General features: G+C 42.7%; 3 protein-coding genes across 4 annotated transcripts in view; 1 reads left to right on the forward strand and 2 right to left on the reverse strand.

Moving 5' to 3' along the window:
- usp32 (ubiquitin specific peptidase 32) overlaps window positions 1–1,317 on the reverse strand; it is a 117,482-nt gene extending 116,165 nt beyond the window's left edge. Inside the window, exon 1 of the mRNA XM_063204842.1 lies at window positions 1,130–1,317. Coding sequence (XP_063060912.1) covers window positions 1,130–1,187 — 58 coding nt within the window. The 5' untranslated portion in view covers window positions 1,188–1,317. The remainder of the gene's footprint in view (window positions 1–1,129) is intronic.
- Window positions 1,318–2,733: 1,416 nt separating this feature from the next.
- si:ch1073-145m9.1 (CDP-diacylglycerol--glycerol-3-phosphate 3-phosphatidyltransferase) lies at window positions 2,734–6,083 on the forward strand. Its single transcript, XM_063204846.1, has 6 exons — window positions 2,734–2,804; window positions 2,986–3,081; window positions 3,408–3,520; window positions 3,646–3,769; window positions 3,962–4,134; window positions 5,476–6,083. The coding sequence occupies exons 1-6, from the start codon at window positions 2,765–2,767 to the stop codon at window positions 5,539–5,541; spliced, it is 612 nt and encodes a 203-aa protein (XP_063060916.1). The 5' UTR covers window positions 2,734–2,764; the 3' UTR covers window positions 5,542–6,083.
- Window positions 6,084–7,537: 1,454 nt separating this feature from the next.
- Window positions 7,538–24,277, reverse strand: appbp2 (amyloid beta precursor protein (cytoplasmic tail) binding protein 2). 2 transcript variants are annotated; one of them, XM_063204845.1, is made up of 13 exons: window positions 23,924–24,277; window positions 21,859–21,947; window positions 20,532–20,683; window positions 20,078–20,201; window positions 19,318–19,486; window positions 18,521–18,610; window positions 18,209–18,276; window positions 17,950–18,055; window positions 17,710–17,834; window positions 16,464–16,549; window positions 15,444–15,634; window positions 12,765–12,930; window positions 7,538–12,333 (listed from the first exon to the last, which is right to left on the reverse strand). In XM_063204845.1, exons 1-13 carry the CDS (start codon window positions 24,059–24,061, stop codon window positions 12,074–12,076), a joined length of 1,764 nt encoding a protein of 587 aa, XP_063060915.1. In that variant the 5' UTR covers window positions 24,062–24,277; the 3' UTR covers window positions 7,538–12,073. The 2 variants fall into 2 exon arrangements, with proteins under 2 accessions (XP_063060915.1, XP_063060914.1); XM_063204844.1 differs by having other exon boundaries at window positions 18,518–18,610.
- Between the last annotated feature and the right edge of the window lie 2,605 nt (window positions 24,278–26,882).

Here is a 26,882-nt window from a genome sequence, read left to right on the forward strand (position 1 = left end):
AGCGAGATAAGGGTGTTCCTAAAGCGGCTGTCTTTCCATAGACTCAACATAGAACCACCACATTAACAGCCAAAAATAAGGACTAACGAACTATACTGCGGGGTAATCACCACAAATATGTAAACCAACAACAGTCTCGGTGGTGATAATCACAACAGTTTACCATCTGTGATGTTTATCTGAAGTTATTACTATGAACAGCAAGTCTTGTCATATTCCCTGCATTGCATTTGCTATGTGCTACGCCCACTGCTAGGAACTAACATTCGCAACGCTGAGCAGTACTGAGAAGCTAAAACAGCTAATTTTGCTAAAGAGGAAGTCGGCCTAAGCACACGGCGGAGATTGCCCGACTCTACCGTCTGTATGGCTCTGGGTACAGCATGATGCGCTGACTGGAGTAGCCAACCACTATCCCTTTCGCCAGAGTGGTGGGGTTGCCGCCTCAATGCAGCCTTGCACTCAACAACTCTGACAAAAGACATAATGGCATCAATACAACCCTGTGTTGTATAGCTGACAACAAGATCAACACATATTGTGAAGAAACAACCAAGTGCCATGTCTGTCAGCGATGACAACCACTGTCGAGTAAAACACAAAAACAGTAACGCCCCAAAATTACTTTAGTCAATCACACCTCACAAAGATTTTGTTCCCCGAGTAGATTTGACACATGGCGCAGCATCAGTACCAAAATAGCCATTGGATGGGCGCTAGATTATTTGACAAGCAGGGGTCTCTCGAAAATATGTAACTTCAATAACTTGCTTGAAGTGACACTACTGAAAAATATGTATTTTAAATGCCTGAAAACAAATCTGACAGCCGTCATAAACGTGATGGTCGGACGTCTCAGATGTCAGAAATCAGATGCGAGACTACACTCCATTGCACACAACTGTACACTTGCTAGAATGTCTTGGTGGCAAGCTACATGGGAGGCTAAATCCAGACAGTAGGCTGTAGCGAACAAGCGGTCCAGGCTGTTGTCTGCCCCTTCATCTTACAACGTTAGCTAGCATCCCGATACATGTACAAGTACGTGGCTAGCCCTGGCTGCTAGCAAGTTTGCAAGAATCAGCGCTCAGGGTAACAGCAACTCCCATAATCTGTCTGACGTGCCTACCTCTTTTGACGGCCTCGTCGTAAGAAAGGAAGCCTATCCTTGACTCTTTGGCTCCCATTGTGCCCTCATTTCACTGCAGTATGAAAATGGTCGTGGTGTTCAGCTTGATGCCTGTTGACTTCTCCGCGATACGTGTGATCGATAGCAGCGGCTCTGGTACTCCTGTGTTTTCACCGAATGACGCCTCCTCTGGCCGACGCCTCCATGCTAGTCACATGACCCCGCCATAGTCACCTGACCAGATTAAAACTCCTCAGGTGGATTTGAAGTCCTCTGGGTTCGTGGAATTTTGACTGGGTTCAGATAGGGGAAGATAAATTGCGTTTAGCTGAAACTTAATTCAAATAAAAGAAAAGTTTGCAGTTTCGTGACGGATGCAGGGGGTCTGATATCTGGTGGCATTTCGCTTCATTCCCTCTGGCAAGCGGTAGGACAATGGACCACATGTAAGGCTACATTTATTACACAGAAGTGGCCACACGTTGTTATGTCTTGGACATTTAGTAGTCTATCGATAAGCCTATTTGACAGAATTATAACAGAGGCTAGGTTGGTAATGCTATAAAATGTTTAACCTGCTGCTCTCTATCAGTTCACTTGTCAAACAATACCCACGGATAACAAAAGTATGCATTTGGCTCCCTCCACTGGCTAGGGATCGTACGTACACACAGCATGACGACAGCAATTTTCTTCAATGATGGTTGAAATTCTGTCTTAATGGGATACATTAAGTTTTCACAGATGGGGCATATATCAATGTGGCCCATTGCCACCGATCTCCAAGTGCATTGTGTAGTGAAAACCAGAAACATGAGTAACGGGTCTGCAGTTTGTTTTGACGCGTGGGGGGGAGGGCTCGTGCGTGACGTGACTCAATCTGACAGAATGACAGGATGAGTGCGTGTCTCTAGCAGTAGGCTAGTGAAGTTATTTGGTTTTAATCGTAACGCTTCGGAAAGGCTGTTGTTTCTATGCACTATCGTATAAAGCCTTCTTTTAAGACGATAGCCTACTACGTTTAGGCCTACTATACACGAGGACAGTAGCCGAAAATAAGCAATCACTGGAAGTCGGAAGTGCACACGTAACTAGAGATTTTAGAATGAGAGGGGACATATGGCGGCCATCTTGGTGACGCCTCCGGGGTGCTATTTCGCGATTAAGTAGACCAGATCTGAGAGTCAATGGGAAAAATGAATGGGGAAACTGAGTATAGGACGGAGGGGAACCCAGCGGTTGTGAAAACCATATGGTTGAAACGACCGTGAAAAACTGATCAATCTAGACTACTTGGTTGTGTCATACGAGTCAAAATAAAGCTTTTTGAGCCACTTTTCTCACGGTTTTTTTGACAGAGCGCAGGCGCAGTAGTTCCATAACGGCACGAGAGCAACGGCTTTTCACAACTGAGCATGTGCATAATTTCACGTGCGCCGATGCAGCCAGATGATTGGATCACTGGCAACGCAGCTCAGCAGGCACATTGGCTCTTGTTACCAGAAAGGCGGGAGATGTGCGGGTAGACGCCATATTTGCGTTACGAATCTTCACCGTTAATTTCTATGTACCTGTCCTATCTCCCCTTACTAGAATATTTCTTACTCGATTACAGCATGTTGCACCTTTTCTGAAATGACACTCGCTGTTTGTTGTTACGTTCCAAACATTATTGGTAAGTGACGCAAGGTTGTTCATTCATTATCATCATTCATTCATGAACATGGCCACTTGGTCCAATCGTAATGCGAACAGATAGACGAAATGATGTAGCTACAATGATGCTGTGAACTTCCTTGTTTAGGAAGCTCTTCTGCTAAATCCAGGTGTTGTAAATGTTTTGTCTTTTCTCGCAGGATACATTCGGGTTGTTCTGATCCTCGTTGCTTGGTGCGCCTTCAATAATCCTGCATTTTTTCTTCCCGTCTACATAATCTCTGTCATCTTAGATGGTGGGTCCTTCATAGAATGTTATCTACACCTGACCAAACCATGTAGCCTAGTTGCAGGTTTAGTTGTCATGTTTAATGTGTAGCTTTTCAGCATTAGTTTTCCGCATTCGCAAGCAAAGTATTTTGAAGTATTCCCATAGCTTTAACAGCAGCAGTACAATAAAATGGTAATATAAAAATAATGTAAGCTTATTTGTTTGGTCATTCTAAACTGTCATCTCTGTTTCATTGCTGACGCAGTGGTAATTAACTCTTCTACATTAGGCCCCAAGTCACTTGGATAAAAGCTTCTCCTAAATGTAATGAGATGTAATGTAATGCCACAGGTATTGATGGCTGGACTGCAAGGCGGCTCCATCAGACCTCCTATTTTGGGGCCTGGTTGGATGTTATTATTGACAACATGGGGCGGAGTATGATCTGGACTGTGCTGTTCCAAGTATGTTGGCGCCTCTGCCAGAGCACACATACATGATATACAGTTTACTTTCTATTTAGAGGGTGCCAGTGTATGTATAGTGCGCATGTTTCTAACCAACATTTTTAACTTGTCTTGCCTGGCAGTGGGGTTGGCTCATTTCATCTCTGGAGTGGTGCGTGTTTGTGTGCAACCACAGCGGCTTTGGCCTACAGTGGAAAAGTGGCTTCAAGAAGAGTCCTCCCTGGGTGAACTCCATCATGGCAAATGGTAACCCGGTCTATTTCCCAACCCTCTCCCGACTTTCTCCTTTTCTCTTTATGTCATGATCCCACTGTCCTTTTCTCAATGATGGCAAAAAAGGCCATTGGCCTATACTGTATGTAAACAAGAAAGTATTGCAAATGTGAGCTACATCAGACTGGGTATTTTTAAAATTATAATTCCTTTTATTTTATGCAGGCTTTAAGACACCGTTGGGAGTATTCACTATCGCAGGGTTGCATGTCCTGCCTGTGTGGCTGTATGGATACCAGTATGGCTTCCTCACAAGCGCGCTTCACATCCCACACTCACTTCAGATCTTGGGGATCCTCCTTTTGGCCGCAGGGAGACTGCTTTGTATGTGTGTGGAGGTCTGTGTTATTTTCATTCATGTAACTTCATAAATGTTTTTTTTTCCAAATCAATCAGGAATTCCTAATGTTAACAACCTGAAAAAAGTGTAAAAGCACCATCATAAACTTTTTAGCCATTTGTTCATATGAAATCTGGGTTGGTAAAGACAAAAAATAGGGTGTGACCATGATGCAATGGAAGTTTATGCTCAGGCCTAATTCACACCAGAGGGGGGAAGCGGGGCGGGACACACTAACCATTAGGGGTCTTACACACCAGGGCGGTAAAGCGTCACGGAACGGCCACGTTTTTTACCGGCGTCTGTGAAAATACATTGAAACATATCTGTCCTTACACACCAACCGGCGGTAGTCGGGCGTCAGCGGCGCGGGAGCCGGCTCCGCACCGCGCTGCATTTGGAAAATATAACTCGAGCGTATTTTTCACGCCTGTGGCCGGCAGTGTCTCATTCAAATGAATGGCAAAGTAGCACGCTAGCTTTAGCTGTGGGTTTTTTTTTAACTGGACTGGCCGCGCACGCTGACGCTGTCAGTGTGAAAGGCAGAGAAAAACACACCGGCCGAAACTAAGCAGAAAGACCGCGTTCGTCTCGCTCCGGTTCCGTTCGGCTTTGGTATGTTTGACCCTTTCAGCGGCGGCAGCGCGGGAGACTGCTCAGCTCCGCGCTGCATTTGGAAACTCGAGGGGATTTTGGACAGCAGCGGCCGGCAGTGTCCAATTCAAATTAATGACAAAGTAGCAAACTAGCTTTCACTGTGGGGGGATTTTGAACAGGACGGGCCGCGCACGCTGACGCTGTCTGTGTGAAAGCTCAAGTAGAACACATTGGCTGAAACTAAGCAGCAAGACCTCCGTCGTCTCGCTGCCGTTCCGCCACGCTCTAGTGTGAATCTGGCCTTATAAATCCATTACCTGTTGAAATGACCTTATAGAAAACTCTCTACAAAGTCTTGCAATGTCGAAAGTCTTTGTTTTCAGGTTGGCATTATAGAAAACTCCAACACAATCTCCACTGTATGTTTTTCTGCTCGTTTGGCCTTTTGGTTTATCCGCGCCCTGTTTTAGTCAGTTTAACAAGAGATACAACTGTCTGTAAAGAGATACAACTTGTAACCATAGACAATGGACATGTTTATTAGATGTTTTTAATTCCGAATTAATAATTCCGAATTAAAAAGTTCTGTCTAGTTAACGTTGCACTTTCATTTAATTCCGATTTGTGAAGTGTTTACATTATGTTTTGAAAGCGGAATTAAGTTTTATTCAGAATTAAACTGAGTTAATTCTGAATTAAATGTCTCATGTATGGTCATTGTGCCTCTGCTCATGTGTTCCAGATATGGTGTGTTTGGATCCACATTCACTATCTCACTGACATTGAGGAAACCAAACAGAAGAACTGACAAGTGGACTGGTAAAGTGGTGAGACTCTAGACCAGGAGGACATCCCAAACTGAACCATGGCAAGGCCCCCCATATACCCGCCGTAGATCTCAGCTGAGCTCAGTTGAGCTTATTTTATTATGTTTATTTTTTGTGCATTAGTTATTTAATTTATTGAAATATTTAATTTGTTTTGCTATGCTTTTCCTGTCAACCTGCTGCGGCCCGCCTAGCACCCACTCGTGACTTCACAGGGGTCCCCGGCCACCACTTACTTTGAAAACCATTGCTCTAGACCAGTGGTTCTTAACCTTTTTTTCTTAATGCACCCCCTTACCTGTGCCCAAAACAAGCCGTGCACCCCCAACTCAAACTTCTACACGTGTATACGCACTAAAAATGATATAAGTGATCGATTACAATCATTTTTGCTTGAGACATTAATCAATACCTCAATACCTTTACATGGGGACCGAAAGATGTTTTAATTTGGCTTAATTATAATGTTTGCTAGCAGAATTTTGGTCCAAACGTCAACACAAACAAAAATTCTGTGCACCCCCAGGGGGTGCCCGCACCCCAGGTTAAGAACCACTGCTCTAGACTACAGTGATCCAGGGAACATAACGAGCATGACCTGATAGGGACCACCCAGGCCAAAGTATGGTATGGGTTAAAAAAAATCGATGCAATATGCATGAAAGTGAAAAGCAAGTGGTAGCATTTTCTCAGGGGCTTTCTGCTACTTTGCTGCTTAGCTGTGAATATGTTTAAATCTAGCATTTCAACCACATTGTTTTCATTGCCGCCATCGACATTTTAATGTTTTTTTGTTTTTTTTTAAAGATAATGATTATTTCTGTTACAGGGCAATTATTGTGTAACGTTAACGTGGTAACATGTCTGTCTGTGATTCACATTGCCTGCGTCACACAGACTGTAAACAGGGTACTTGTATACCAAAGGGAATTGCACGTTTTTGGCATTAGACTAAAATATTATTGACTAAAACTGTGAGATGTGAACCTTCTGAAGTAGCCAAAATATGAATGAATGAGAGCTGTGTGGGACAAGACCTGTACCTCTGTTGTACAGAGATGTTTTACAAATACCCCTTTCTCCACTATTAATATTACACTACACTTAACTGACGCTTTGTTTTATCCAAAGTGACTTCCTGTTTCTACAGACTATTGTTTACTGTCCCTGGAGCAATGTGAGGTTGGTGCCTTTCTTAATGGCACTAAAGCTATGGATGGCATTGGGTTCGAACCAATACAAAGACCTTACAAAGACATTTAACATTGTTCTTATCTGTCCCACTCTGCCCAGAGAGCTGTGGGAAACAAGGGAAATACGGTGTGTATGTGTGCGTGTACTCTTACAATTTAAACGAGGATGCCTTAATCCTGGAATTCTGTCACTTCTGTGCTTGTGATCAATAAAGTGCATCGTCCATCAATGGATTTGACTGGTTATTACTGTCTACTGATTTGAAGTATATTGTCAGGTCACAGACAGGTTTAGGTTTTGTTTGAATGTCATTGGTTGCTGTGTGTGTGTGTGAAAAGCAGACAAGATAACTTCAGCCTCTCTAGCTACAACATACACTTTATTACCAAAAGTATTCGCTCACCTGCTTTGGCTCACATATGAAATTAACTGCCATCCCATTCCTAACTATAGGGTTCAATATCACATCGGTCCACCTTTTGCTGCTATTACAGCTTCAACTCATCTTGGAAGGCTGTCCATAAGTTTGAGGAGTGTTAATAGGATTTTTTTGACCATTCCTTAAGTGCATTGGTGAGGTCACACAATTGTTTTTCGAGATGGCCTGGCTGTCAGTCTCTGCTGTAATTTAAAAATATCAGCATACGTGTAACCAGCACCCTATTGTTCATCTCACACACACCTTATTAGTTTACAATTACAACTCTGAGCTGTGGTACTTTCACAAGATTACACAAAAATAAGTTTCAAAGGTCACAGTTGCAGCAATGGCAGAGACGAGCATGTAGAAACCAGTATTTTATTAGTAACATTGCTTCAACTCTTGCTGTGGGACAGCCTCAGCATCTGCTCAGTACAGCCATACAATGTACAACAGTCACAAGTCATATTCCACCATTTTAACACTTCACTCGCAAGCATCCCACAGTGTTGATATAAGTGAATGGACAAAATGTGTTCTTTTTTTATTACTATTATTTTTCTCTGACAAGTTTATTTGGGATGTAATTCCTTTTTAGATTTCAGAGGCACAAAAAAAATTCACTTTTCCATATAATCATACTTTACAGGTGTGTCACATCCTTTTGGCTATACAGAAAGCTGGTCCTTCTAGCATGTAGGTACGTTGCTGTAAAGTTCACCAGTGCAGTAATCTTTAGCATCTATATCTATACCTATATCTACATAGAATTACTCAAAAAACATGCAAATAAAGGCCAGCTACTCTTTGTGTGAGAACACTGACTGACTGACATGACTTGACTTGGGAGGGAAAACATGAGTGGAGGACTGCAGGCCATTTTACCACTTGGATTCTACTGCAACCCACACTCAGCTTTTTTTTTTTGGAGATGCTTGCTTGGAGCAGAATTTACACAACACCCCGCCCCACCCAAAAAAAAAAACCCCACAATGAAATTAATCAATAGCCAAATAAAAACAACCCAAAGCAAAGAAATACCACTTCAGGTAAACATAATGAGCCCTTACAAATCAACATTCGCAAAGAAAGCATTCATTTAAAACGTAAATGTTTTGTGTGTTCCCCCTCACATTTAATTTACTTTTTTTAATGCAATCGGGTTATGGGGTATGCACATTTGCCAGTGAGTGAGGTGGGTACAGTCATTCAAAAATACAAGAAGTGATTGTGTGATCATGCTGTGTGTGGATTAGATGGGCTGGCCTTGCCATAGAATCGGTCTGCAACTCAATGTTGTTCATCCTGTCCTTCCCTCTGACTTCCTGCCTGTCACCCCTCCTCCGGGGTGGAAAACAATGTTTCTTCAATTTGACTTCTGTGGGGAATTTCAAACATTCACTATCCTGATTGCTAATGAGAGAATAGGTTCTGATATTATGTTTTTGCAAAATATTTAGTTATAAGTTAGAATATTCAATGATGTCAAGCCTCGCTTCACAAAACGGCAGCCCAGAGAAAAGCACAGGAGGAGTGACACTGATATACAAACGTGTTGTGAGCTTATGAGCTTAAGTGGCCTTGTCTGCCAACAGGAAAAAGGAAACCCCTACTGGAAAAATGCAAAAAGTCACACCCACCCAACCATTTCATTCCCCTAAAGGTCAATTAAAAATGGAAATGCACTTTCACTGTCATTTTTTTGCTGACATCACAGCATTTAATTTCTAATATCCCACCCTGTTAAACTTTTTTCTCCCCTCTAAATGCAAGGCAATCTCCCGGTTCCCATTCTTGACGGTCACTCACATCCCCTCCCTCTACCCTGTGATTCCCTTTTCCAATCATTTGCACAGGCTGGAGCAACTTCACCACACACACACACACACCTCCCACATCCTGTCATTCAATATTCCATACACAGGCCAGGGAGGAATGTGTACAAGTGTGCATGTGTGTGTGTGTGTGTGTGTGTACAAGTGTGTGTGTGTGTCTACGCCTAACCTGGTCATCCAAACAGGAAGTAGCATGCATCCCCATTTAACTGGGGAGAGCGCTGGCTAGACCAGGAGGGGGAGAGGAGAGAAGAGGCCATGCTGCTGCGGCTGGTGCCACCAGCAGTTGGCTCATAAGGGACTCAGGAAGAAGCAAAAGCAATGAAAAAGAGAGAAATAATTTTAAAATAAAACAAATTTTTACTAAAAGAAGGCTTCTGAGAGCCAGAGCACCGTTAGCTGAGCGTCCTTTAAGGCTAAGGCTAGGACTTCAGCCAGAGCTGGGGCCCCACCGTGTCACAAAAAAAAGAAAAAACAAACAAACAAAAAATGGGTAAGACCCACATATCCAACACTCACTACTGTGACCGGACCAATATCCACGTCAGAAAAACATCTGACTGACACTGTAGCCATTACTATGGCTCCACGTCTTATAATTTACATCAACAAAAATGATTTGAGAAATTTTCAAAAACAAAAAAAGGTGACACGATTAAAGACAACATGGTGCGCTACAACAACTTGTGGGAAAAATGGTGTGAAATCTTAATGAACAAGTATATATGTAATGCAAATCCAATCACTTTTTGTCTTTTTTGTTTTTTTTCTTCTTCCAAAAACGGGTTTGTTGTAACCACAGCCCTGGACGCGGTGTTAACAATTCTCATCAGTGCTATGATTCAGCTTGTTAGAAGCAGGCAATTATAATCGTGTAAACTCAAACTTGCAAAGCCTTTTTTGTTTTTCTTTCACTGAGCCAATCTTTGGGCATAAACAGAAAATCGTAACAGAATGGAGTAGAGGGCCGACTGATGGAAAAATAAAGGAAGGCACCACACTGAACTGCTGGAAACACTCTCAGACCTCACCACAAGGACTAATGGGAATCCTTGTAGAATAGGACTCAATGGTAAGTGGGCCACTGCATTCACTGCGAATGCCTGGACACACTTTGCACCCCACAGCATTGAGCCCCGCTGTACAAAAACAGGTGCCTCCATCAGCTCTTTCCTATGTGGTCTCCCTGACAGCTGGCTGTGTGCCAGGGGGGGGGACTGGACCATCAAAGCAACCCCATGCAAAGGGGGGTGGGGTGGGGGGTAGATTACGGTCTGGTTAGATGTGACGGTGACATGCTTTGTAGGCATATCCTCACTTCTACTCCAGCTTATCCCTCAGTGGGTGTGGAGCTGAGGCAGCCTCTCCCACTATGCTCACAGCCACTTTGGAAGGAGATGAGGCTGAGAGATGCAGAGATCCAGAGATCTGCTGTGGTGATCTCCCTCTTTTCCCCCCATGCAGTCCGGCCCTCTCTTTCCCCCTACATGGCCCCGGGAGCCGAGCAGACCGGACACCTCTATTGGCAGAGCTCCCATGTGTGTGCTCACATCCATGTCCAAAAGAGAAAACAAAGTCCATTTGGCTCATCTATGTGCAATGTTAAACCTAAAAGTTAAAGCACGCTTTGCATATAAATTATTGGCATTTAAATTAACCTTAATGTCTACTTTTAAACATGTCAGTGAATACAAAAAAGAAAATAATAATAATAATATAATAATAATAATTCTGAAAATTTTCAGAACATGTTTGCATCCAAAACACTCGTTTTTATAATCCTCTGGTCCATAGAATTGTCTTGTGACAGAAAGACACATTGTGGTCCAATTCGAAAGCAGTAATGGGCCGCACATGTACACCGAAGGTTTGACCTTAGGACTTGACGGTTTTCCTTTTTTTTCTTTAACTTTCTTTTTTTGATGTTTTAAAGTCAACAATCGTCATTACCGATGATATTCCTTCCTTCACTCATCAAGACAGGAAGAAGCAAAGCGGAGCTCTTTCCGGTTCTTTCTGTGGACACAACAGAGCCCAAGCAGGTTCTTGGGAGGTCCCTCAGGACATGCTCAGTCCAATACTAGACACAGCACACATGGTGGTGGTAGTGGTGGAGGTTGGTGGTAGCGCAAATTTCCCAAGATGTGTGAAGCAATATCTTTCAGGAACAACAGACTAAATAAACATAGGAGAGTAAAAGAAAGAAAACATGAAAAGAGAAAAAAACATGGGTTTTTACAGGGTTTTACACAATTAACGTAGAGGGCCACAAGTGTATACCAGGCTTGTTATTTTTCTCTCTCGTTTCCCACACTTGCCTTTTAATGTTTTTTTTTCCTTCTTTAATTCCTCCATTTGTATGTAGCAGACAGACAATGGGTACTTTCATCAATGTCCTTGAATTGCTTTTTTTCTTCTTTGTTTAAATCAGTGGTGAACCTGAAACCCAAACAGAATGGTGTTTTGCCTCCAAGTGATAGTATTGCTCCGGCTCCCAGGCCCCTTTACCCAAACCCAACCACATAACACACCACCCCACACCACCCTCCCCAGCGCCCAGGATGGGAGCCGGTCTGCTGGGGTGATGCCTGGCAGGAGGGAGGGTGGTAGCGCTGGAGGTGATGGAGGTATGGGTGGCTGGTGCAGGCTGGCTGGATGACTGGCTTTGGGGAGCAGCGAGGTCAGGGCTGGGCAAGCTCCTCCGATAGCACCACGCTCCACCACTGTATCTCCAGAGGACAAGTATTAGGTGTAGGGGAGCCAGACATAACTCCCAACATGCCAATGGTGAAACCATGCGAGTCATTTGACAGTGTATTGAGTTGAACTGTGAAGTTCATGTGTGTGTTGTATTCTTGAGTGTGTTTGTGTGCAGATTAAGAACAGTCACATCTTTGCTTGTGAAGGCGTGTTGCGTGTGTGTACGAAGGAAACTGCTAAATGAGCATCGGTATGTCTCCCAAGTGTCCGTTCAGATGTGTACGTGACTTCGGTGTTTGTGTGTATCTGTTTGTGTCCCTGCCACCTTGTGACCACTGCCCCCCTCCTCACCACCTCCCCCCCCTAACAGGGGTGATGGTTTGGCCTGTCGCTCTGTGACAGCAGGAAGGACTGCACCACCTCGTCGGTGGCCTGGGGGCTGGTGTTGACGTCCTCCAGCGCGTCCGCCACCGCAAACTGCCTGTCCCTCAAGCGGTTCCAGTTGGAGAGGATGTTGTGGTACTCAAACACCTTCTCGTAGTTGCCCACCGAGTTGTAGAGCTTGATCAGGCCCCGGTAGTCGTACTCCAGCCCGCTGTAGCCCTCGCCGAACAGCTTCTTGCCTGCAGGGGAGGGTGGTGCGACAACAAGCCAACATCACAGATTAGTGGAGGGGTTCCCAACCTATTCCAATTTGGGGCCCCAATTCAAATTTTCACCAATATTGGGGGCCCACCATGAAGGACACATAATATAATGTGTGATGTGAATAAGTTGAGTTGAGGATAATGGGAGCAAAGAGCAAGAGAGGTGGAAGGAATAGTGAGCTTATGACCCATGACACATTCACTTCCATGAAAAAGAGCATCTCCCAAATGATACAATGTAATGTTATGTTATGAATGTGATGTGTTACAGCCTGTTGGATGCTAATGACATGCGGTGGAGATCATTATGAGGATATAACCTTCAGCGTGAGCATGAATGACCCCAGGAAAAGTAGCTGCTGCGTTGCAAAAGCTAACGGGGATCAAGTAAACACAAGCAAACTGACCGATGGCGATGGAGCGCAGGTAGAGCCTCTCGGCGTCCTCGTACTGGTTCATGTCATAGTTGTAGAGGGAGGCCAGGTGGCCCACGGAGAGCGCCACCTCGTAGTCCTCCTGGCCCAGCAGCTGCTCCTTGATCTGGATCGCCTTGATGTGCATCTCCTCCGCCTCCTGCACACAGAGCCGAGCAGGTCATTCCAAGAACATGGTTAAGTGATAAACCTGGCTAAGTTAACCTACAGGAAGTAGCTGACCTAATAGTTAACCCACAGCTGCCAAATAGGCATTCCAGGCTCTTTGATAAGATGACCAGGTGTTTAGATTATGAACGCCTTAAAGGAACAGACCACCCTTTTTTGATTTTCACATAATTGCAGTATTTCCAAGCATTATTCATGAATGTGCATATCATTTTCGTCTATGTGTTTGCATTGCCCTGTTTGACAGTATACCCAAATTAGGCATAGTAATGCAAGTCTATGGTACAAAATAAAACATCATCAAATGTACTTATAAACCACTTTAAAAGTAATGTAACATTCACCAGAGTATAAAACAGCAATTTAATTCGGTCCAGTGATCACTTGTGGCTTGATGCTAAAGATACCAGTTACTTTCAGTGATTATGCTAAGCTATGCTAATAATTCTGATCCAATAAATCTAAGTACTGAAAACAAAGAGAAGAAAATGATATGCACATTCATGAACAATGCTGGGAAATACTGCAAATATGTGAAAATCAAAAAAGGGTGGTCTGTTCCTTTAATGTGCATCTTCTCTGCCTCCTGAAGATAGGCAGGCACACAAGCACCACATTTAATAGCTAGAATAAAATAAAATAAAAACTCTATACATCTAGGAAACAAGATCAGTTGTGCTTCGTTTATGTGAAGTTTAGATGTTATTAGAGATTATTAAAGCCTTGATGTGCACCTCCTCCGACTCCTGAAGGAAGATCAGGCCCACAAGAAACAAACAAGTTTAGCAACAACACATGGCAGGATCAGGATCATGGCAGGAAAAGTCAACAGCAACACACACACACACACACACACACACACGTATATTTTATTGAGTTTTAGAGAATGAGGTTTTCAAGGCTCACTTGGAATACCTCTGTGATCCATAGTTTGAGAATAACTGGTTTATATGATTAAAGCCTTGATGTGTATCTCCTCCACCTCCGGGAGGAAGATCAGGGCCACGCGTCACACAAGTTAAGCCAAAGATTTCTAGCTTCTAACCTCTGCCTTTTCACCATCTCTGGAGGTTAAAGGGGGAGGCCTTTTTTTTTCAAGTTTTATCCTCCTTCCAGGACAAAAACAAAGATGTGCTGGCTTTAACCAGTCTCAGGATGTACAAGCTGGAAAGCGTTTTACTTTTTACTGTACGTATTCAAGAATAGACAATTGCAAATGAGTCAATATTGAAAATGTAAACTGTACAAGTTGATGAATGAAAGATACCTGCATTATGACAGCCGGATCAACATCACACAAGTTTTATCACCCTTGTACATCATGCATCAGCTGCTTTCACATTGTGTCACTTTTCTGCAAAGCATGGAAGGATACCTCCTGTTTTGCAAGCAAACATCACAGCTTGATGAATGATGTTGCTGTTACCAAAGCATGTAGGAAGATCTGGCTTTGAATCATACATTTTGGGAATAGTAGAAATCAAACATCCATTTCAGCCCTAACCCTCTCTGTTTACGTAAACAAACACTAACGGACCAGATGATCCAAAACCAATGTTCATGCTCCCTAACTGAGTTGCTGGAGACAAATGAAATTAGGAAGAAGCACCAGGCGGGTATATAAACAAGGACTCGAAACCCCTGACCTCAGCGTTCTTTTATTTAATCTATTAAAAAGGCACAATGCCCATTTGTCAATATTTCAATTTAAACAACGAGAGAGAGAGAAAGAGAGAGAGAGAGAGAGAGAGAGAGAGAGAGAGAGAGAGACAGGCGGACAGACAGACAGACAGACAGACAGACAGACAGACAGACAGACAGACAGACAGACAGACAGACAGACAGTCGGACAGACAGACACATGCACTTTATTGATCCTGAGCTGGGGAAATTAAAGATGTAGATTGCACATATGAGCTAATGTTCCTTTGATCCACTGGGCCGAGGAGTAGATTAGTATTGATTGGAATCAGCTGGTGCAGAGCAGAATGTCTGAAAGGAACAACCGTGCCGTGCAGTGTAGTATTATGGTGTAGTATGGCCTTTGGCTCTCAGGACACATTAGCCCACCTCTGGGAATAACAGCAGTCAATGGAACCATCCCTTACTTTCAGGCAAGCTACTATATGGGCTGGAGGCAACATCAACATCTTGCAATGAATGAATGCATCTGTGTGCGTGTGTGTGTTTGTCTGTGCATTTTGGGTAATAAGCAGAGTTTGATGAAAGGGATTGAAAAAAGGACAGGCAATTCAGCTAATATGTTTGCCTGTTTATCTGTAAAAACTGATCGATTTGTAATTACAATACAAACAAGCAAGCAAATAGACAAACAAACCAAGAGCACAAGCCACGAAAGCTCAGACCACCACCAGCAACACAGTCATGTATTGCAGAGTTATTCTGCAACTACCCAAATGTCAACCCCTGGTGACAATCTAACCTGGGGGGTGGAGAAGATAGTAAATCATCATGGTGTCCCACCTTGAACTTGCGCATGGACTGGTAGAGGCGTCCCAGGTTGCCGTAGTGCTTGGCCGTCTGGACGTTGAACTCCCCGAAGGCCTTCTTGGCCAGCTGCAGCGAGGACAGGTGCAGGTCATGGGCCTCCTGCAGCAGGCGCTCCTCCGTCTCCTTGTTATGGCAGTCGATGGCAATCTCCTCCAGGATCAGGGCTGGACAGGTTTAGTGCAGGAGGGAAAGAAACAAGACATGTCAGGAAATACGTAAATTGTGCCAAGATTTTCAGTGAATATTATTTCCAATCTCCTCCAAGATCAGAGCTGTAGACTGATAGGGAGGGGAAAATAGACGATGAGGATAAGGAAATTTGGAGGCATAGGAAATTAGGATAGGTATTAGGAATTAAAACGGAAGATTTGCAGTGAATGATTGAATCTCCTCTAGGAGGAGAGCTGTGTGGTGATTTGTTGGGAAAAGAAAAAATATAAGAATAATGTAACAATTTGCAGTTTGCAATTTGATTAAATCTCCTTCAGGATGAGCGCTGAGGAGTGATATAGATGTGGAGCAGTGATTTTGCATCTGGATCATCAATTTTGAATTTGGATAATCAATCATTCCCCAAAAGACATGCTGTGTCTGTGTGTGTCTGTGTGTGTTAACATTAAAAACAAATCCCTGACCTCCTACCCAGACTGGAAGGTTATTTCCATAAGTGCTATTTCATGTAAAGTGCCTTTGTGTGTGCTTCCTCTGTTCAAACTGATTTTTTAAGACAAATTTTATTTAAAACAGTTTACAAAAAAAAAAAAATCCAGGCAGTGTGACAGCATGGCGTGTACCCTGGAACGAATGCTACAAAGGGACTGGTCATTGTGATACCATTGCTAGAACATTCCACAGGCTTCAGACCAGACATGGGCGCTGCAGTAAACATTCTAGGCCCTTGCAAAAGTCATTTGGGTGAAGTCAGTAGTGGGAGTGTCCCCATAGTCGAATGAGCGAGTTGAAGTTCCCCCTGTCCTGTGGTGCAGCGCCTACCTTTCACCCTTTTGGACGAGGCCAGCAGCAGATGGTCCTCGGGGAGAATGTGAGTTATGATGCCTATGGCACGTTCTGCGTGGAATCTGCAAAGGAGCGCAAAGGGAAAAACGCTCAGGTCAAGTCGGGGGTGTGAGTGGGAGTGGCAACAACTCGGGCAGTTAACCAAGTACATTGAAACTCTCGTGGGAGGGGGGGGAAAAAAACATTTCCGTTGTGAAATAATTTCCCTGGAAATCCAAAACCCAAACTGCACACTGGGGTTTGAGCTCTGACTGTGCAAAAGGGGCTGCTGAGTTTGCCTCTTAGAGCAGGGGTTCCCAAACTTTACCATGACAAGGCCCCCATATATTGGTATATTCCAACCAAGGCCCCCCTTACATGGGTCTTGCCACACTATTTTTTTTATGCTTTCACAACCATAGGCTAGGTCTGTTAGTCAGTGCCCCACTGCATTTTTTAACTTATGGGGAATATTGTTATACTTAATTTTGTTTTAGGGTGTACTAGTCATTTAATGTATTTAAATATATATACATACTTTTGCTACGCTTTCCTGCCAACCTCCTGCAGACCCCCCAGGGGTCCCTAGCCCCCACTTTGAAAACCACTGGCCTAGAGTGTCCTGGAGTCTGATGGGCCATCCAACTGGGTGTCTTCTAAGAACAGGGCCCCTCCAAGTTGCCAAGAGCTGACCCATGACTCAACAAACTCAGCACACATAGTGTTCCTTTTCTTTGACAAATGAGAAGAAGCCTTTCAATGTTTTTCCTGATTTCACAATAATGAATGAAAATAGCACAACCAGTGCATGACACAATGTACCGTCTCGACCAATTTCAAAAATAACACATTGCATGTACAGTAGCAGTTTCCAAGACAGAGCTTGGCAGTGAACAGGGATCACACCAGCGAGCTACTATCAGTCAGCCGGTTTCATGGCTTAAAACTTAAAAATAATAAATTCTAACTTAAGAATAATAAATATTATTGAAAAGTTTATATAAAGCCTACGCTATCCCCCAAGCCATTTAGGGACCCCTATGCCAAAGTGTTAGGACAGTCAGGACAGACAAATTGTAATAACCATGTTATTAGCCACAACTAATTGCCTACATCAGCAGTTGTACACATGTGCATCACAATGAAAACCTAGGATGCCCATCTAATCAAATAGAGATCATGCCTCCACCTTTTTCTTTCTGCCAACTCATTAGAATGTCCAAGAATAGAAGGGGCTACTCACAGTGCGTTGTCGAATTTACCAGAGCTGTACTGGTGCACATACGAGGAGTACGCCAGATCCTCATGTGCCGTGGCCACGTGAATATTTTTCCCTCCAAACACCGATTGCCGAATGTCAAGGGCGGTCTGAAAAGCAAATCATTATTAGTCACGAAAACTCATGCCAAAGAATACATTTGTATGTGTTTATGTCATGGACATTATAATACATGGCGTTTCAATGCATTTATGGCTCGCTTACCTGGTAAATAGCGACTGATTGACAGATATTGTCTACGTTGAGTAAGTAGAACCCATAGTCTAATAGAGTGTCAGAGTATTTTGGGTGCTTGTGTCCAAAGTGCTCCCTGGAAAAAAAATGTATAAAAAAAAAAATAAGAAGAAGAAGAAGAAAAAGAGATGTAAACAGAAGATTAGAAAATGAAAGTGACACATAGATATTTCTGAAAGACAAATGTCAAGGAACTAGGTTACAAAAATAAAGCTGTTGAGAATCTGACCTTGCCAGAAATACGGCATGTTTTATGAGCTGTTCAGCTTTCCGGAACTCCCGTTTTACAACACATGCCTGTTCAGAACAAAAACAAAAAAAGTCAGTACAGTGCCCTCATACACACAAAGACAAACATGATTACCAAATAAATGGAATGTCATCCAGAACAAAGAAAAAAAAAACATCCTCCTTAATACGGAAAACTTGTCCCAATCCAGTTGGGAGATGTGATTTCTCAAGCTCCGACATGTGAGATGGTACTTATTACGACACGGTTAGTGGAATCAATATCTGTGCTAACGACAAACATCACAACTACCTTGGAGGCTTGTCTGAGAACGTCCACCACCACTTTGACCGGCAGCCCCACGGTTATCTCCTTCATGGCCTCGATACACCACCTGTATGCCTGCAACACAGCACAACACACCGGCAGCTCTTAATCAGATTTACCCTCACTTACACACAGACACTACGACTCTACCACCAACACACATCCATCACAACACACAACTATACAGCACAACAGGCCACGGTTGCAGTATTGAAAGTACCCGCTCATACGCACTAGTACATCCCTGTTAAACAAAGACCCAACTCTAAGACTGATGGCACATTGCACTTAGGTTTTGAATAACTGCACTTCAGCATGGTACTGTATTTATTTATTTTACTAAAATTATTTTTATTGTCACCTTGTCTTCTTCTCTTGGAGGGGGCTGTGTCTGTCTATATTGTTTTGTGTACTGTGCGTTTCTGTAACCGCATCAGACAGATTGCAGATGTAAATGGCACAGAACGATTTTCCAAAAGGACAATAAATATTCTATCTTAAGTGTTATTTCTGACCAGTTAGCAACACAACTGGCTGCCAATGGACGCATTGCAACCCAAAGGTTTTGAACAAACAATGATTTTGAGAAAAGCACATCGGCATTAGTTTGCATCATATTTACTCACTCGCCTACCAATAACACATTACTATCAACAACCATCCATCATTGAAAAATAACACATGGCAATAGCAATAGCTATATAGCACATTATCATACGAAACATTAGTCATTCCATGTGCTTTTGAAAGAGACAGAGAAGATATGTGCAATGCAAGCGTACCTCATCATAGTGACTTTTAGCGAAGAGCAGGGCACACAGCTCTCCGTAGAGGGCTGCCTTGTTGGCCTGGTGGCCGTGTTTGGCCAGCTTGTCCATGTAGGACTGGGCCAGCTTGAACGTCTCCTCTCCCAGGTGGTACTTGCAATTGCCATTGCGGACATGGAGCAGCCTAATAATAAACCCAAAAAAGCATGTCAGGAGGTGTGTGTGTGTGTGTGTGTGTGTGTGTGTGTGTGTGTGTGTGTGTGTGTGTGTGTGTGTGTGTGTGTGTGTGTGTGTGTGTGTGTGTGTGTACACACATGCTAAAAAAAGGATCACTTCTTTCATCTGGTTTGGCAAACATTTTTGGAAATGTCGTTAACCTGATTTGCCACTTAGCAATTACCTAAACATCTGTGGTGTTGCAGAAATTATGAAAGAAAGAAAGAAAACCAGCCTGATTTATTATGCATGCAAATAAGGCAGAACAAAAAGAATGCTAATGATCCGCAGCCTTCATATCAGCTGCCACACACACAAAACAACACATACTGTATTCAAACACACACCTAAACTTGTGGCAAGTATAGACTCACAACATGCAGCACTGGGGTGTTGCAGACAAGCGCTACGCACGCACGCATACACATGTGCACGCACGCACATGGCTAAAACTATGGCAATTGGAACTCTCCCTTTACAGTTGCAGACATCCAAAAAAGAGTCAGTCACTCTCTCTCTCACACACACACACTCACACGCACAGCGATTGCATGCTCACCTCACACAGCACTCTACAGCACGGTACCAGTGCAGGACCTCATCGTGGAGTGTGCAGAGCTGGAGACAGGAGAGGAAGACCTTCTCCGCATCGCCATACCACCCTGCGTCTGACAAGAAGCCACCTAATAAGACAGAGATAGATATGTTAACATCATTCACATGAAAACAGGATCCACCTTTTACTCCATAGCTTTTTTTCCAGGAATAGATGTAATCGGTTTTATCTGGTGTTCACATGACAGTCACAAATATATGATCCAATACATTCAGCTGTCCACTGTCTTGGGAAAATTTCAGTCTGATCAGACAATTATTCCAATTCCAATCTACATGCTATGCTTATATGTGCATTTCTATTCCAATTGAGTGGTTTTCCTATTTCCAATTGGATTGCAAGCTCAGCATGGCTACACTAAACATTATGCTTCAAATAAACAACATGGCTGGGGTACCTAAAACAAAGCCGAACTGAATGGCTTTTTCTTTGACGTGGGCGTCAGACTCTGCGATGTAAGAGCAGCGTCGGCTGAAGGAGTTGGCCAGCACGGAGGCCACTTTGACACCATGGTCCATCAGGGCCTGGAAGCAGTGGTGCAGGAGGTGTCTACAGGGGAGGAGAGGGAGGAGAGGGAGGAGAGGGAGGGAGGACGAGAAAGACCCGTTTCAGAACCACATTCATGACCTCAACTGACAAAAAAGTACACAACAAGGTGACCGGCCGGGGTCATCTTTGATGAGTTTAGATTATACCTCCACACGCACATGCAGCCACACACACACAGACACAGACACAGAAACCAAAAATAATCTAACCAGCAACTGTAATGGTTAAATGATGATCAAACAGTCCAGTCCAAAACGTCCACACACAGTACTTGTGATAAACGTTACAGAAACCTTGGGTGATTCCATTTACAATCACAATATAATGAAATGCACCATCTTCAACAACATTAGACCTAAAGTCATATCAGACTCAAACAATGGTGCTGTCGAAAGACACAAACTCATGCCCAACAAGAAAGTAAGCACAGTTGTGGGCTAATGCTTTAAGACATGTAGTGCAGATTGAATCTTATCGGAGGGGTACTTTTCATATCCATGTGAGCTACCCGTCAAGTTGACTCTGAGCTACCAGGCCAATACAACTCAGTAGCCCTCCTAGGCGTTAAGGCACATGTGCATCAAACGTCCTATGCTATCTGACCGATGGAAGTCATAACTTCACTATGGAGGGTCGGAGAATAAAGCGACCAAAGCAATGAAAGTCAAGCTATTATGGTAAAGAGCAATGACGCGGTTCCGCGAAAAACCAATTGGAATGATCATATTTCCGAATGTCCCAGGCTGACAAGCCAGAGGCATTATGTGATTAGCTGAATCAAACATGTCAATGTCACGCCAGATTTTTTTTAATCTAAGAGTTTCAAAATAAAAAGTAAATCTCATTACAAAATTTGCTGTAGTTGTCTGAAATGTCAGGGTTTTTTATACTTGAGAACAAATATCTTTTTGGTCTGCATTTTAAGTCAACGCTTCTGATATGTCATCCACCTTGAGATGATTGACTAGCAATGAGATTCCTGAAGCAAAAATTTGCAAAATTTTGCAAATGTGTTACTGGTCCAGCCACATAGGCTATATGGGACCCCTGAACTGAAATGAGTTTGACACCCCTGACTTAGGGCTTTGGTTTAGGCTAACGTCAAAAGCTTATTGGCGAAACTAATTTGAACAAAGCGATCCTTCTCGACGGAGCAGTGGTTCACTGTAACAAACCTTTTATCAGAAGCGCGTAGAACTTTGGCGAAGACCTCCAGCTCGCAGAACTCCCCTCCCAGCTGGCAGAGCCGGCCCTGCTGGTAAAGCTGGAAAACAAATAAATAAGGGGGAGAGGCAAGGGTGAGGGTGACGTCCCCTTATTGTCCCAACAGACAACAAGGGGAAGAACTAAAACAAGAAAATTCCCCTAGGACCAAGGAGAATGAATGAATGAATGAATGTGTGATTTGTGTAAAAGTAAGTGGACACATTTCACCATGTCGTTATGTTGTCATACTCGCACAAGTGAAAATAACAATAAATACCAAAGATACCATTTACTTATCAGAAACAGTTCAACTGATATACTGAAATCTTTCATATTATACATCCTTAGCAATAATGAAAAAAAACAAGGAACGAAAAAAAAAACCTCTGCATCTGCTAATGCACAGTATTACTATATAAACAAGCTCTGTTGACGCCTATCCCACTCAGCTTCTTGCAGATCTGTGTTAATGACTTCAATCTTTCATCAAAAGGACTGCTCACTGGGAGACCTACCTAAAACCTGAGCCTCATCAGCTGTTGTATAGAGTCTACTCTGGGGCATACAGCCAGCAGCATGGGCCTGACTTTTGCCAACAGATGCACAAGGAATATGTCAAGCAACCACACATGTGATAATATAGCCTATACACTCAAGCAATTACATGCATATTTAAGACATCACATCACGTTGCATTTCACAAAATTCAATGCAATTAACTTTTTAACTGCTCTGCAATTTTGACCCGAGATAATCACTTTAAAATAGGACAGTACCGTGTGTAGCATTGGTTTCACAATGTGGGGATGATCAAACCCTTTCAGACCGAGTATTTATCAGTCGTCATGTGTGTAATTACAGTAGCTACATGTACCTCGACTATACAGAAACTCAAACAAAGCAATCGCTGATGTCTGGCATCCTATTTAACTGAAGGTTACGAGACACCGTTTGTGCCATTGTGCACTGGCCTGGTAAGAAGCGATGGCAAAATGATACACGAATGCAAGACAAAACACTACACAGACAGATGGGGACACGGCAGATTTACGAGTTAAGAACAGCAACACGCAAACCAGTTATGACACGGAACTGTTGTCAAGAAGGACAAACTGTTTTCTAGCCCACTGCGGCCAAGAGATTCCCAGATTCACGCTCCCATCTCATTACACTCCCATTTCATCTCGCTCCCACTAGCCAGACTAACGGTACCACCGCCATATTACGGAGCCAGTTATCTTGTTGATGTTAGTTTTTTGTTTCTAACCCTAACCTTAACCCTAACCCTAACCCTAACCTTAACCCTAACCTTAACCCTAACCCTAACCCTAACCCTAACCCTAACCCTAAACCTAACCCTAACCCTAAATTGCTTGTATGTGGCAGTATATGATAATACGTGAAATATAATCGGGTGGGGACCGCAAGTCCGGGAGTGATAGAAACACCGGGGACCGCACGTCCGGGAGCGAACTCCGTTGGGAGTCTCAGTCTGTATGCCCGGCCAAGACTGTCGAGAGTTCACGAAAGCTACACAGCTAGGCAATTTCGTCCCTTTAAATTGCCTACGTACAGCTCAGGATGTGGCAGATAACGAGAACCAACCAACCAAATATTAATATTAATAAACAACGTGTATAGAATTTGGATGATGGGCGACCCCAGTGACAATATTAGCTGGCAATATAGTAAATTGTATATTATCGTTGGCTACCTTTAGCAATTTGCGATGCTATACGAGAGGCAATGTCACATCACCATGAAGATTCAATACGTTAAAATGAGCCTGCATTTCATGACAGTTCAGTATTATCAATTGAACGCATCGTTATTACAATTACTGAAGTTATTGGTTGTAACCTCAATTTAGTTGAATAGCCTGTCGAGCAGCTAAATATTCGCTAGCCTTCTCGCTAACACTGGCGATTGCAAGCCAGCTAACCAACCAAGTAAACGAAACTTGGTAGGATAGCAAGCTAGCTGTCTAACCTCCGGACAACAACCCGAGAAAATGATCAAAAATCAACACCTTACCTTGTAATACACATCAAATTGTATGTTTTCGGGAAGAGACCGGATGTCTCTTCGCGATCGACTGTAATTGTCCACCACTGCTGATATAGCAGTGTTGTACAGTGTTTCTGGGATCCATTCTAACTCCACTGCGGCCATATTGTTTTCCTTCTCTAAATCCAGCTACGCCGCCCCCCTCCTACTTTCCCTTCCCTCGCTACCTTACAGAGGTACAAGTATTTTCTGTAGTAGTCGTCATACACCCCTCCACGGCACTATCAAAATAAAACAAGTCAAATCGTCGGTTGGATTATGAATGCAGTCTCATTGTCATAATCTCATGTTTTGCGCTCCGTTCCGACACCCCCTCGGTTCCCCAACATTCATCAGTGTACGGAATGACGCACAGACGTACTGTTGCCGAATTCGGTTTGGGGCGTGCGCACGGGCATCACGACACAGACAAGGCTGTCCCCAAAGCAAAATCTCATAAAGTAAGCTGCATTCCCTTTGATGACACAAATGTAACCAGTTTTGAAATCACTTCTACTCCTTCAATTGCTACTAATCTAACTGTGAGGAGATACTTGACCAGGGTGATTCTTAGATTATGTGCACCTTTGGCCTATAAAAATGATGTGTGCACCTTTGGCCTAGAATAAAATAGGCCTGTTATGGATAATGCTTTTTGTAGGCTATACTTTGCTTCTCCCTCATGTGTAGAAACACATTTTTCTTTTCTTATTTTGTTGAACATGCATAATTTCCATCACACCAAAAGCAACGTGTATCATTAATGTGAATGTGTATTGAATTGAAGCCATAGCTGTCTGAATTTTGAGTTATGGCAAAATGAAATGACATTGCCGTGCAAATGACATTGTGTGGTGGAAATGCCATGACAGAGGTACAGAGGTACAAGAAATGACATGTCAACATGACAATGAAGATAGCAAAACTGTTAAACAAAGTTAAAGGTGCACTGTGCAATATTTTAGTTGTTCATTTCCAGAATTCATGCTGCCCATTCACAAATGTTACCTTGAACACTTAGTAGGCTACCATCAAATTCTAAGTATAATGACTGGGAAATTTGGGGGATCTTCTCCATGTCCACCATTTTGAATTTCCAGAAATACATAGGGCCTACACATGTTTTAGCTGCAAACTTTAATTGGTCATAGTAGTAAACATTGGTTTATCAAATATTCATGAAAAGATCACGTGCTGTCATAGCAATAGACAGCTCAGTTTCGATGACCAGCCTAGTTGCAATACCTACTCTGACCACCATCCTACACAGTACACCTTCAAGGTTTGTTATTCTTGAAAGACTTGGCATTAGAAAATGATTATTGATAAACATTGAGATTGTAGACACATTGATTGTAACACTTTTATAGCCATAAATCAGCATGAATGTTATCCACACCATGTCATTTACATAATGTGGTGGAAGTGACCCTGATGGAAATGGTATTTTAAAGTTTTTGTTTGTTTTTATTTTCGTGTTAAAAAAAATGCCAACTTGCTTGAGAGTTTTAATTGATTCTTCATGGTTAGTGCTATACAAACGACCATGGCTCTAAATTAATATATATATTAATATATTAATATAATAATAAACTTTTTTTTGTCACCAGCCAAAATGGTTTCAAGATGCTAATCTTGCAAACGTCACAAAGGCTATTAGACTAAAATAGTGTCTATATTTTGAAGAACACCCCTGATACATGTTTGGAAATGAAATGTAGCCTAATTAATGTAGGCCTAGTCAAGTCAAATCAAGTCGGCTTTATTCTCAATATCTTTACATGCACTACAAAGAATTGAAATTATGTTTCTTACTTTCCTGTGCAGACATAGACATTAAATACAGACTTAGACATACTAACATTAGACATAGACATAGACTGTAAAAATATACAGACATACCACATACTGACATTAAAGTGTGAGACTGAAATATAGAGAACATCCAAAATAGAGGTGCATGTGTTGAATATTGACAAAGTTCTAATGTAGTAACCTTCTGACAGAGTAGTCTTAGTAGCAGCATTGTGGCAGAGTGATAAATAACATTAATACCATTTACATTTAAACTTGTGCTTGTGTGTACTGTATACATTGACCTATAACATCCTGACATAGTAAAAATGTAAACATTTACTGAACACACCATATCTGAATGACTTTTCTTCAATAGGGCCTAACTATTGGTAAAATTCAAAAATTTCCTCCATATCCAATTTGTGCTTTGGTGTCATTGTGCTTTCCCGCATAGACCCCAAGCATTCAAATTCATTTTTTTTAAAAAAATTGACAACATCGATTCTGTGGAGGAAATGATGACTAGCCTGTCACAACTATATTTTGGATTAAATAGTATTCCATTATGTAGCCCCATTATGTCCCCATAATGCATGCCGTTCCACCAGTGAAACGATGTATTAGTCATTAGAAAGTTAAAGGGACAGTTTGGTCAATTTCAACATGCAGTTGTATTGCTCACGCTACCCTTGACTTGTCAGTACCTGGTGATGCCACATTTTTCGGCTCAGCCCTTTCCGAGATATGAGCAATTCTAATGGGGGCAGCGTTTGTTTACATTTCTAAAAAATGAAACATAGGCCAACTCCAAATATTTTCCCAAAAGGTACTGCTGTTTGCTAGTTGTCTGCTGATGTTTTATAACCTTTTGGATGCTTTTGGGAATAAATAAAAATGTTTTTTTTTAAATGTAAACAAAGAGCTGCCCCCATTACAATGACCAGGATCTCGGAAACGGCTGAAGAAGAAGAAAAAAGTCCAGGGTAGTGTGAGCATTACAACTGCATGTTGAAATTGACCAAACTGTCCCTTTAAGTAGTAGGGCCTACACTAATGTGTCATAACACAGGGCCTTTATGTGACGGAGGTCATTTTGCACCTGTTCACCCCCCTCGGGGATCAAACGTGCGACCTCGTCAACTACAACGGT

The sequence above is a fragment of the Engraulis encrasicolus genome, chromosome 8, assembly GCF_034702125.1.
Source record: "Engraulis encrasicolus isolate BLACKSEA-1 chromosome 8, IST_EnEncr_1.0, whole genome shotgun sequence".
NCBI lineage: Eukaryota > Metazoa > Chordata > Actinopteri > Clupeiformes > Engraulidae > Engraulis > Engraulis encrasicolus.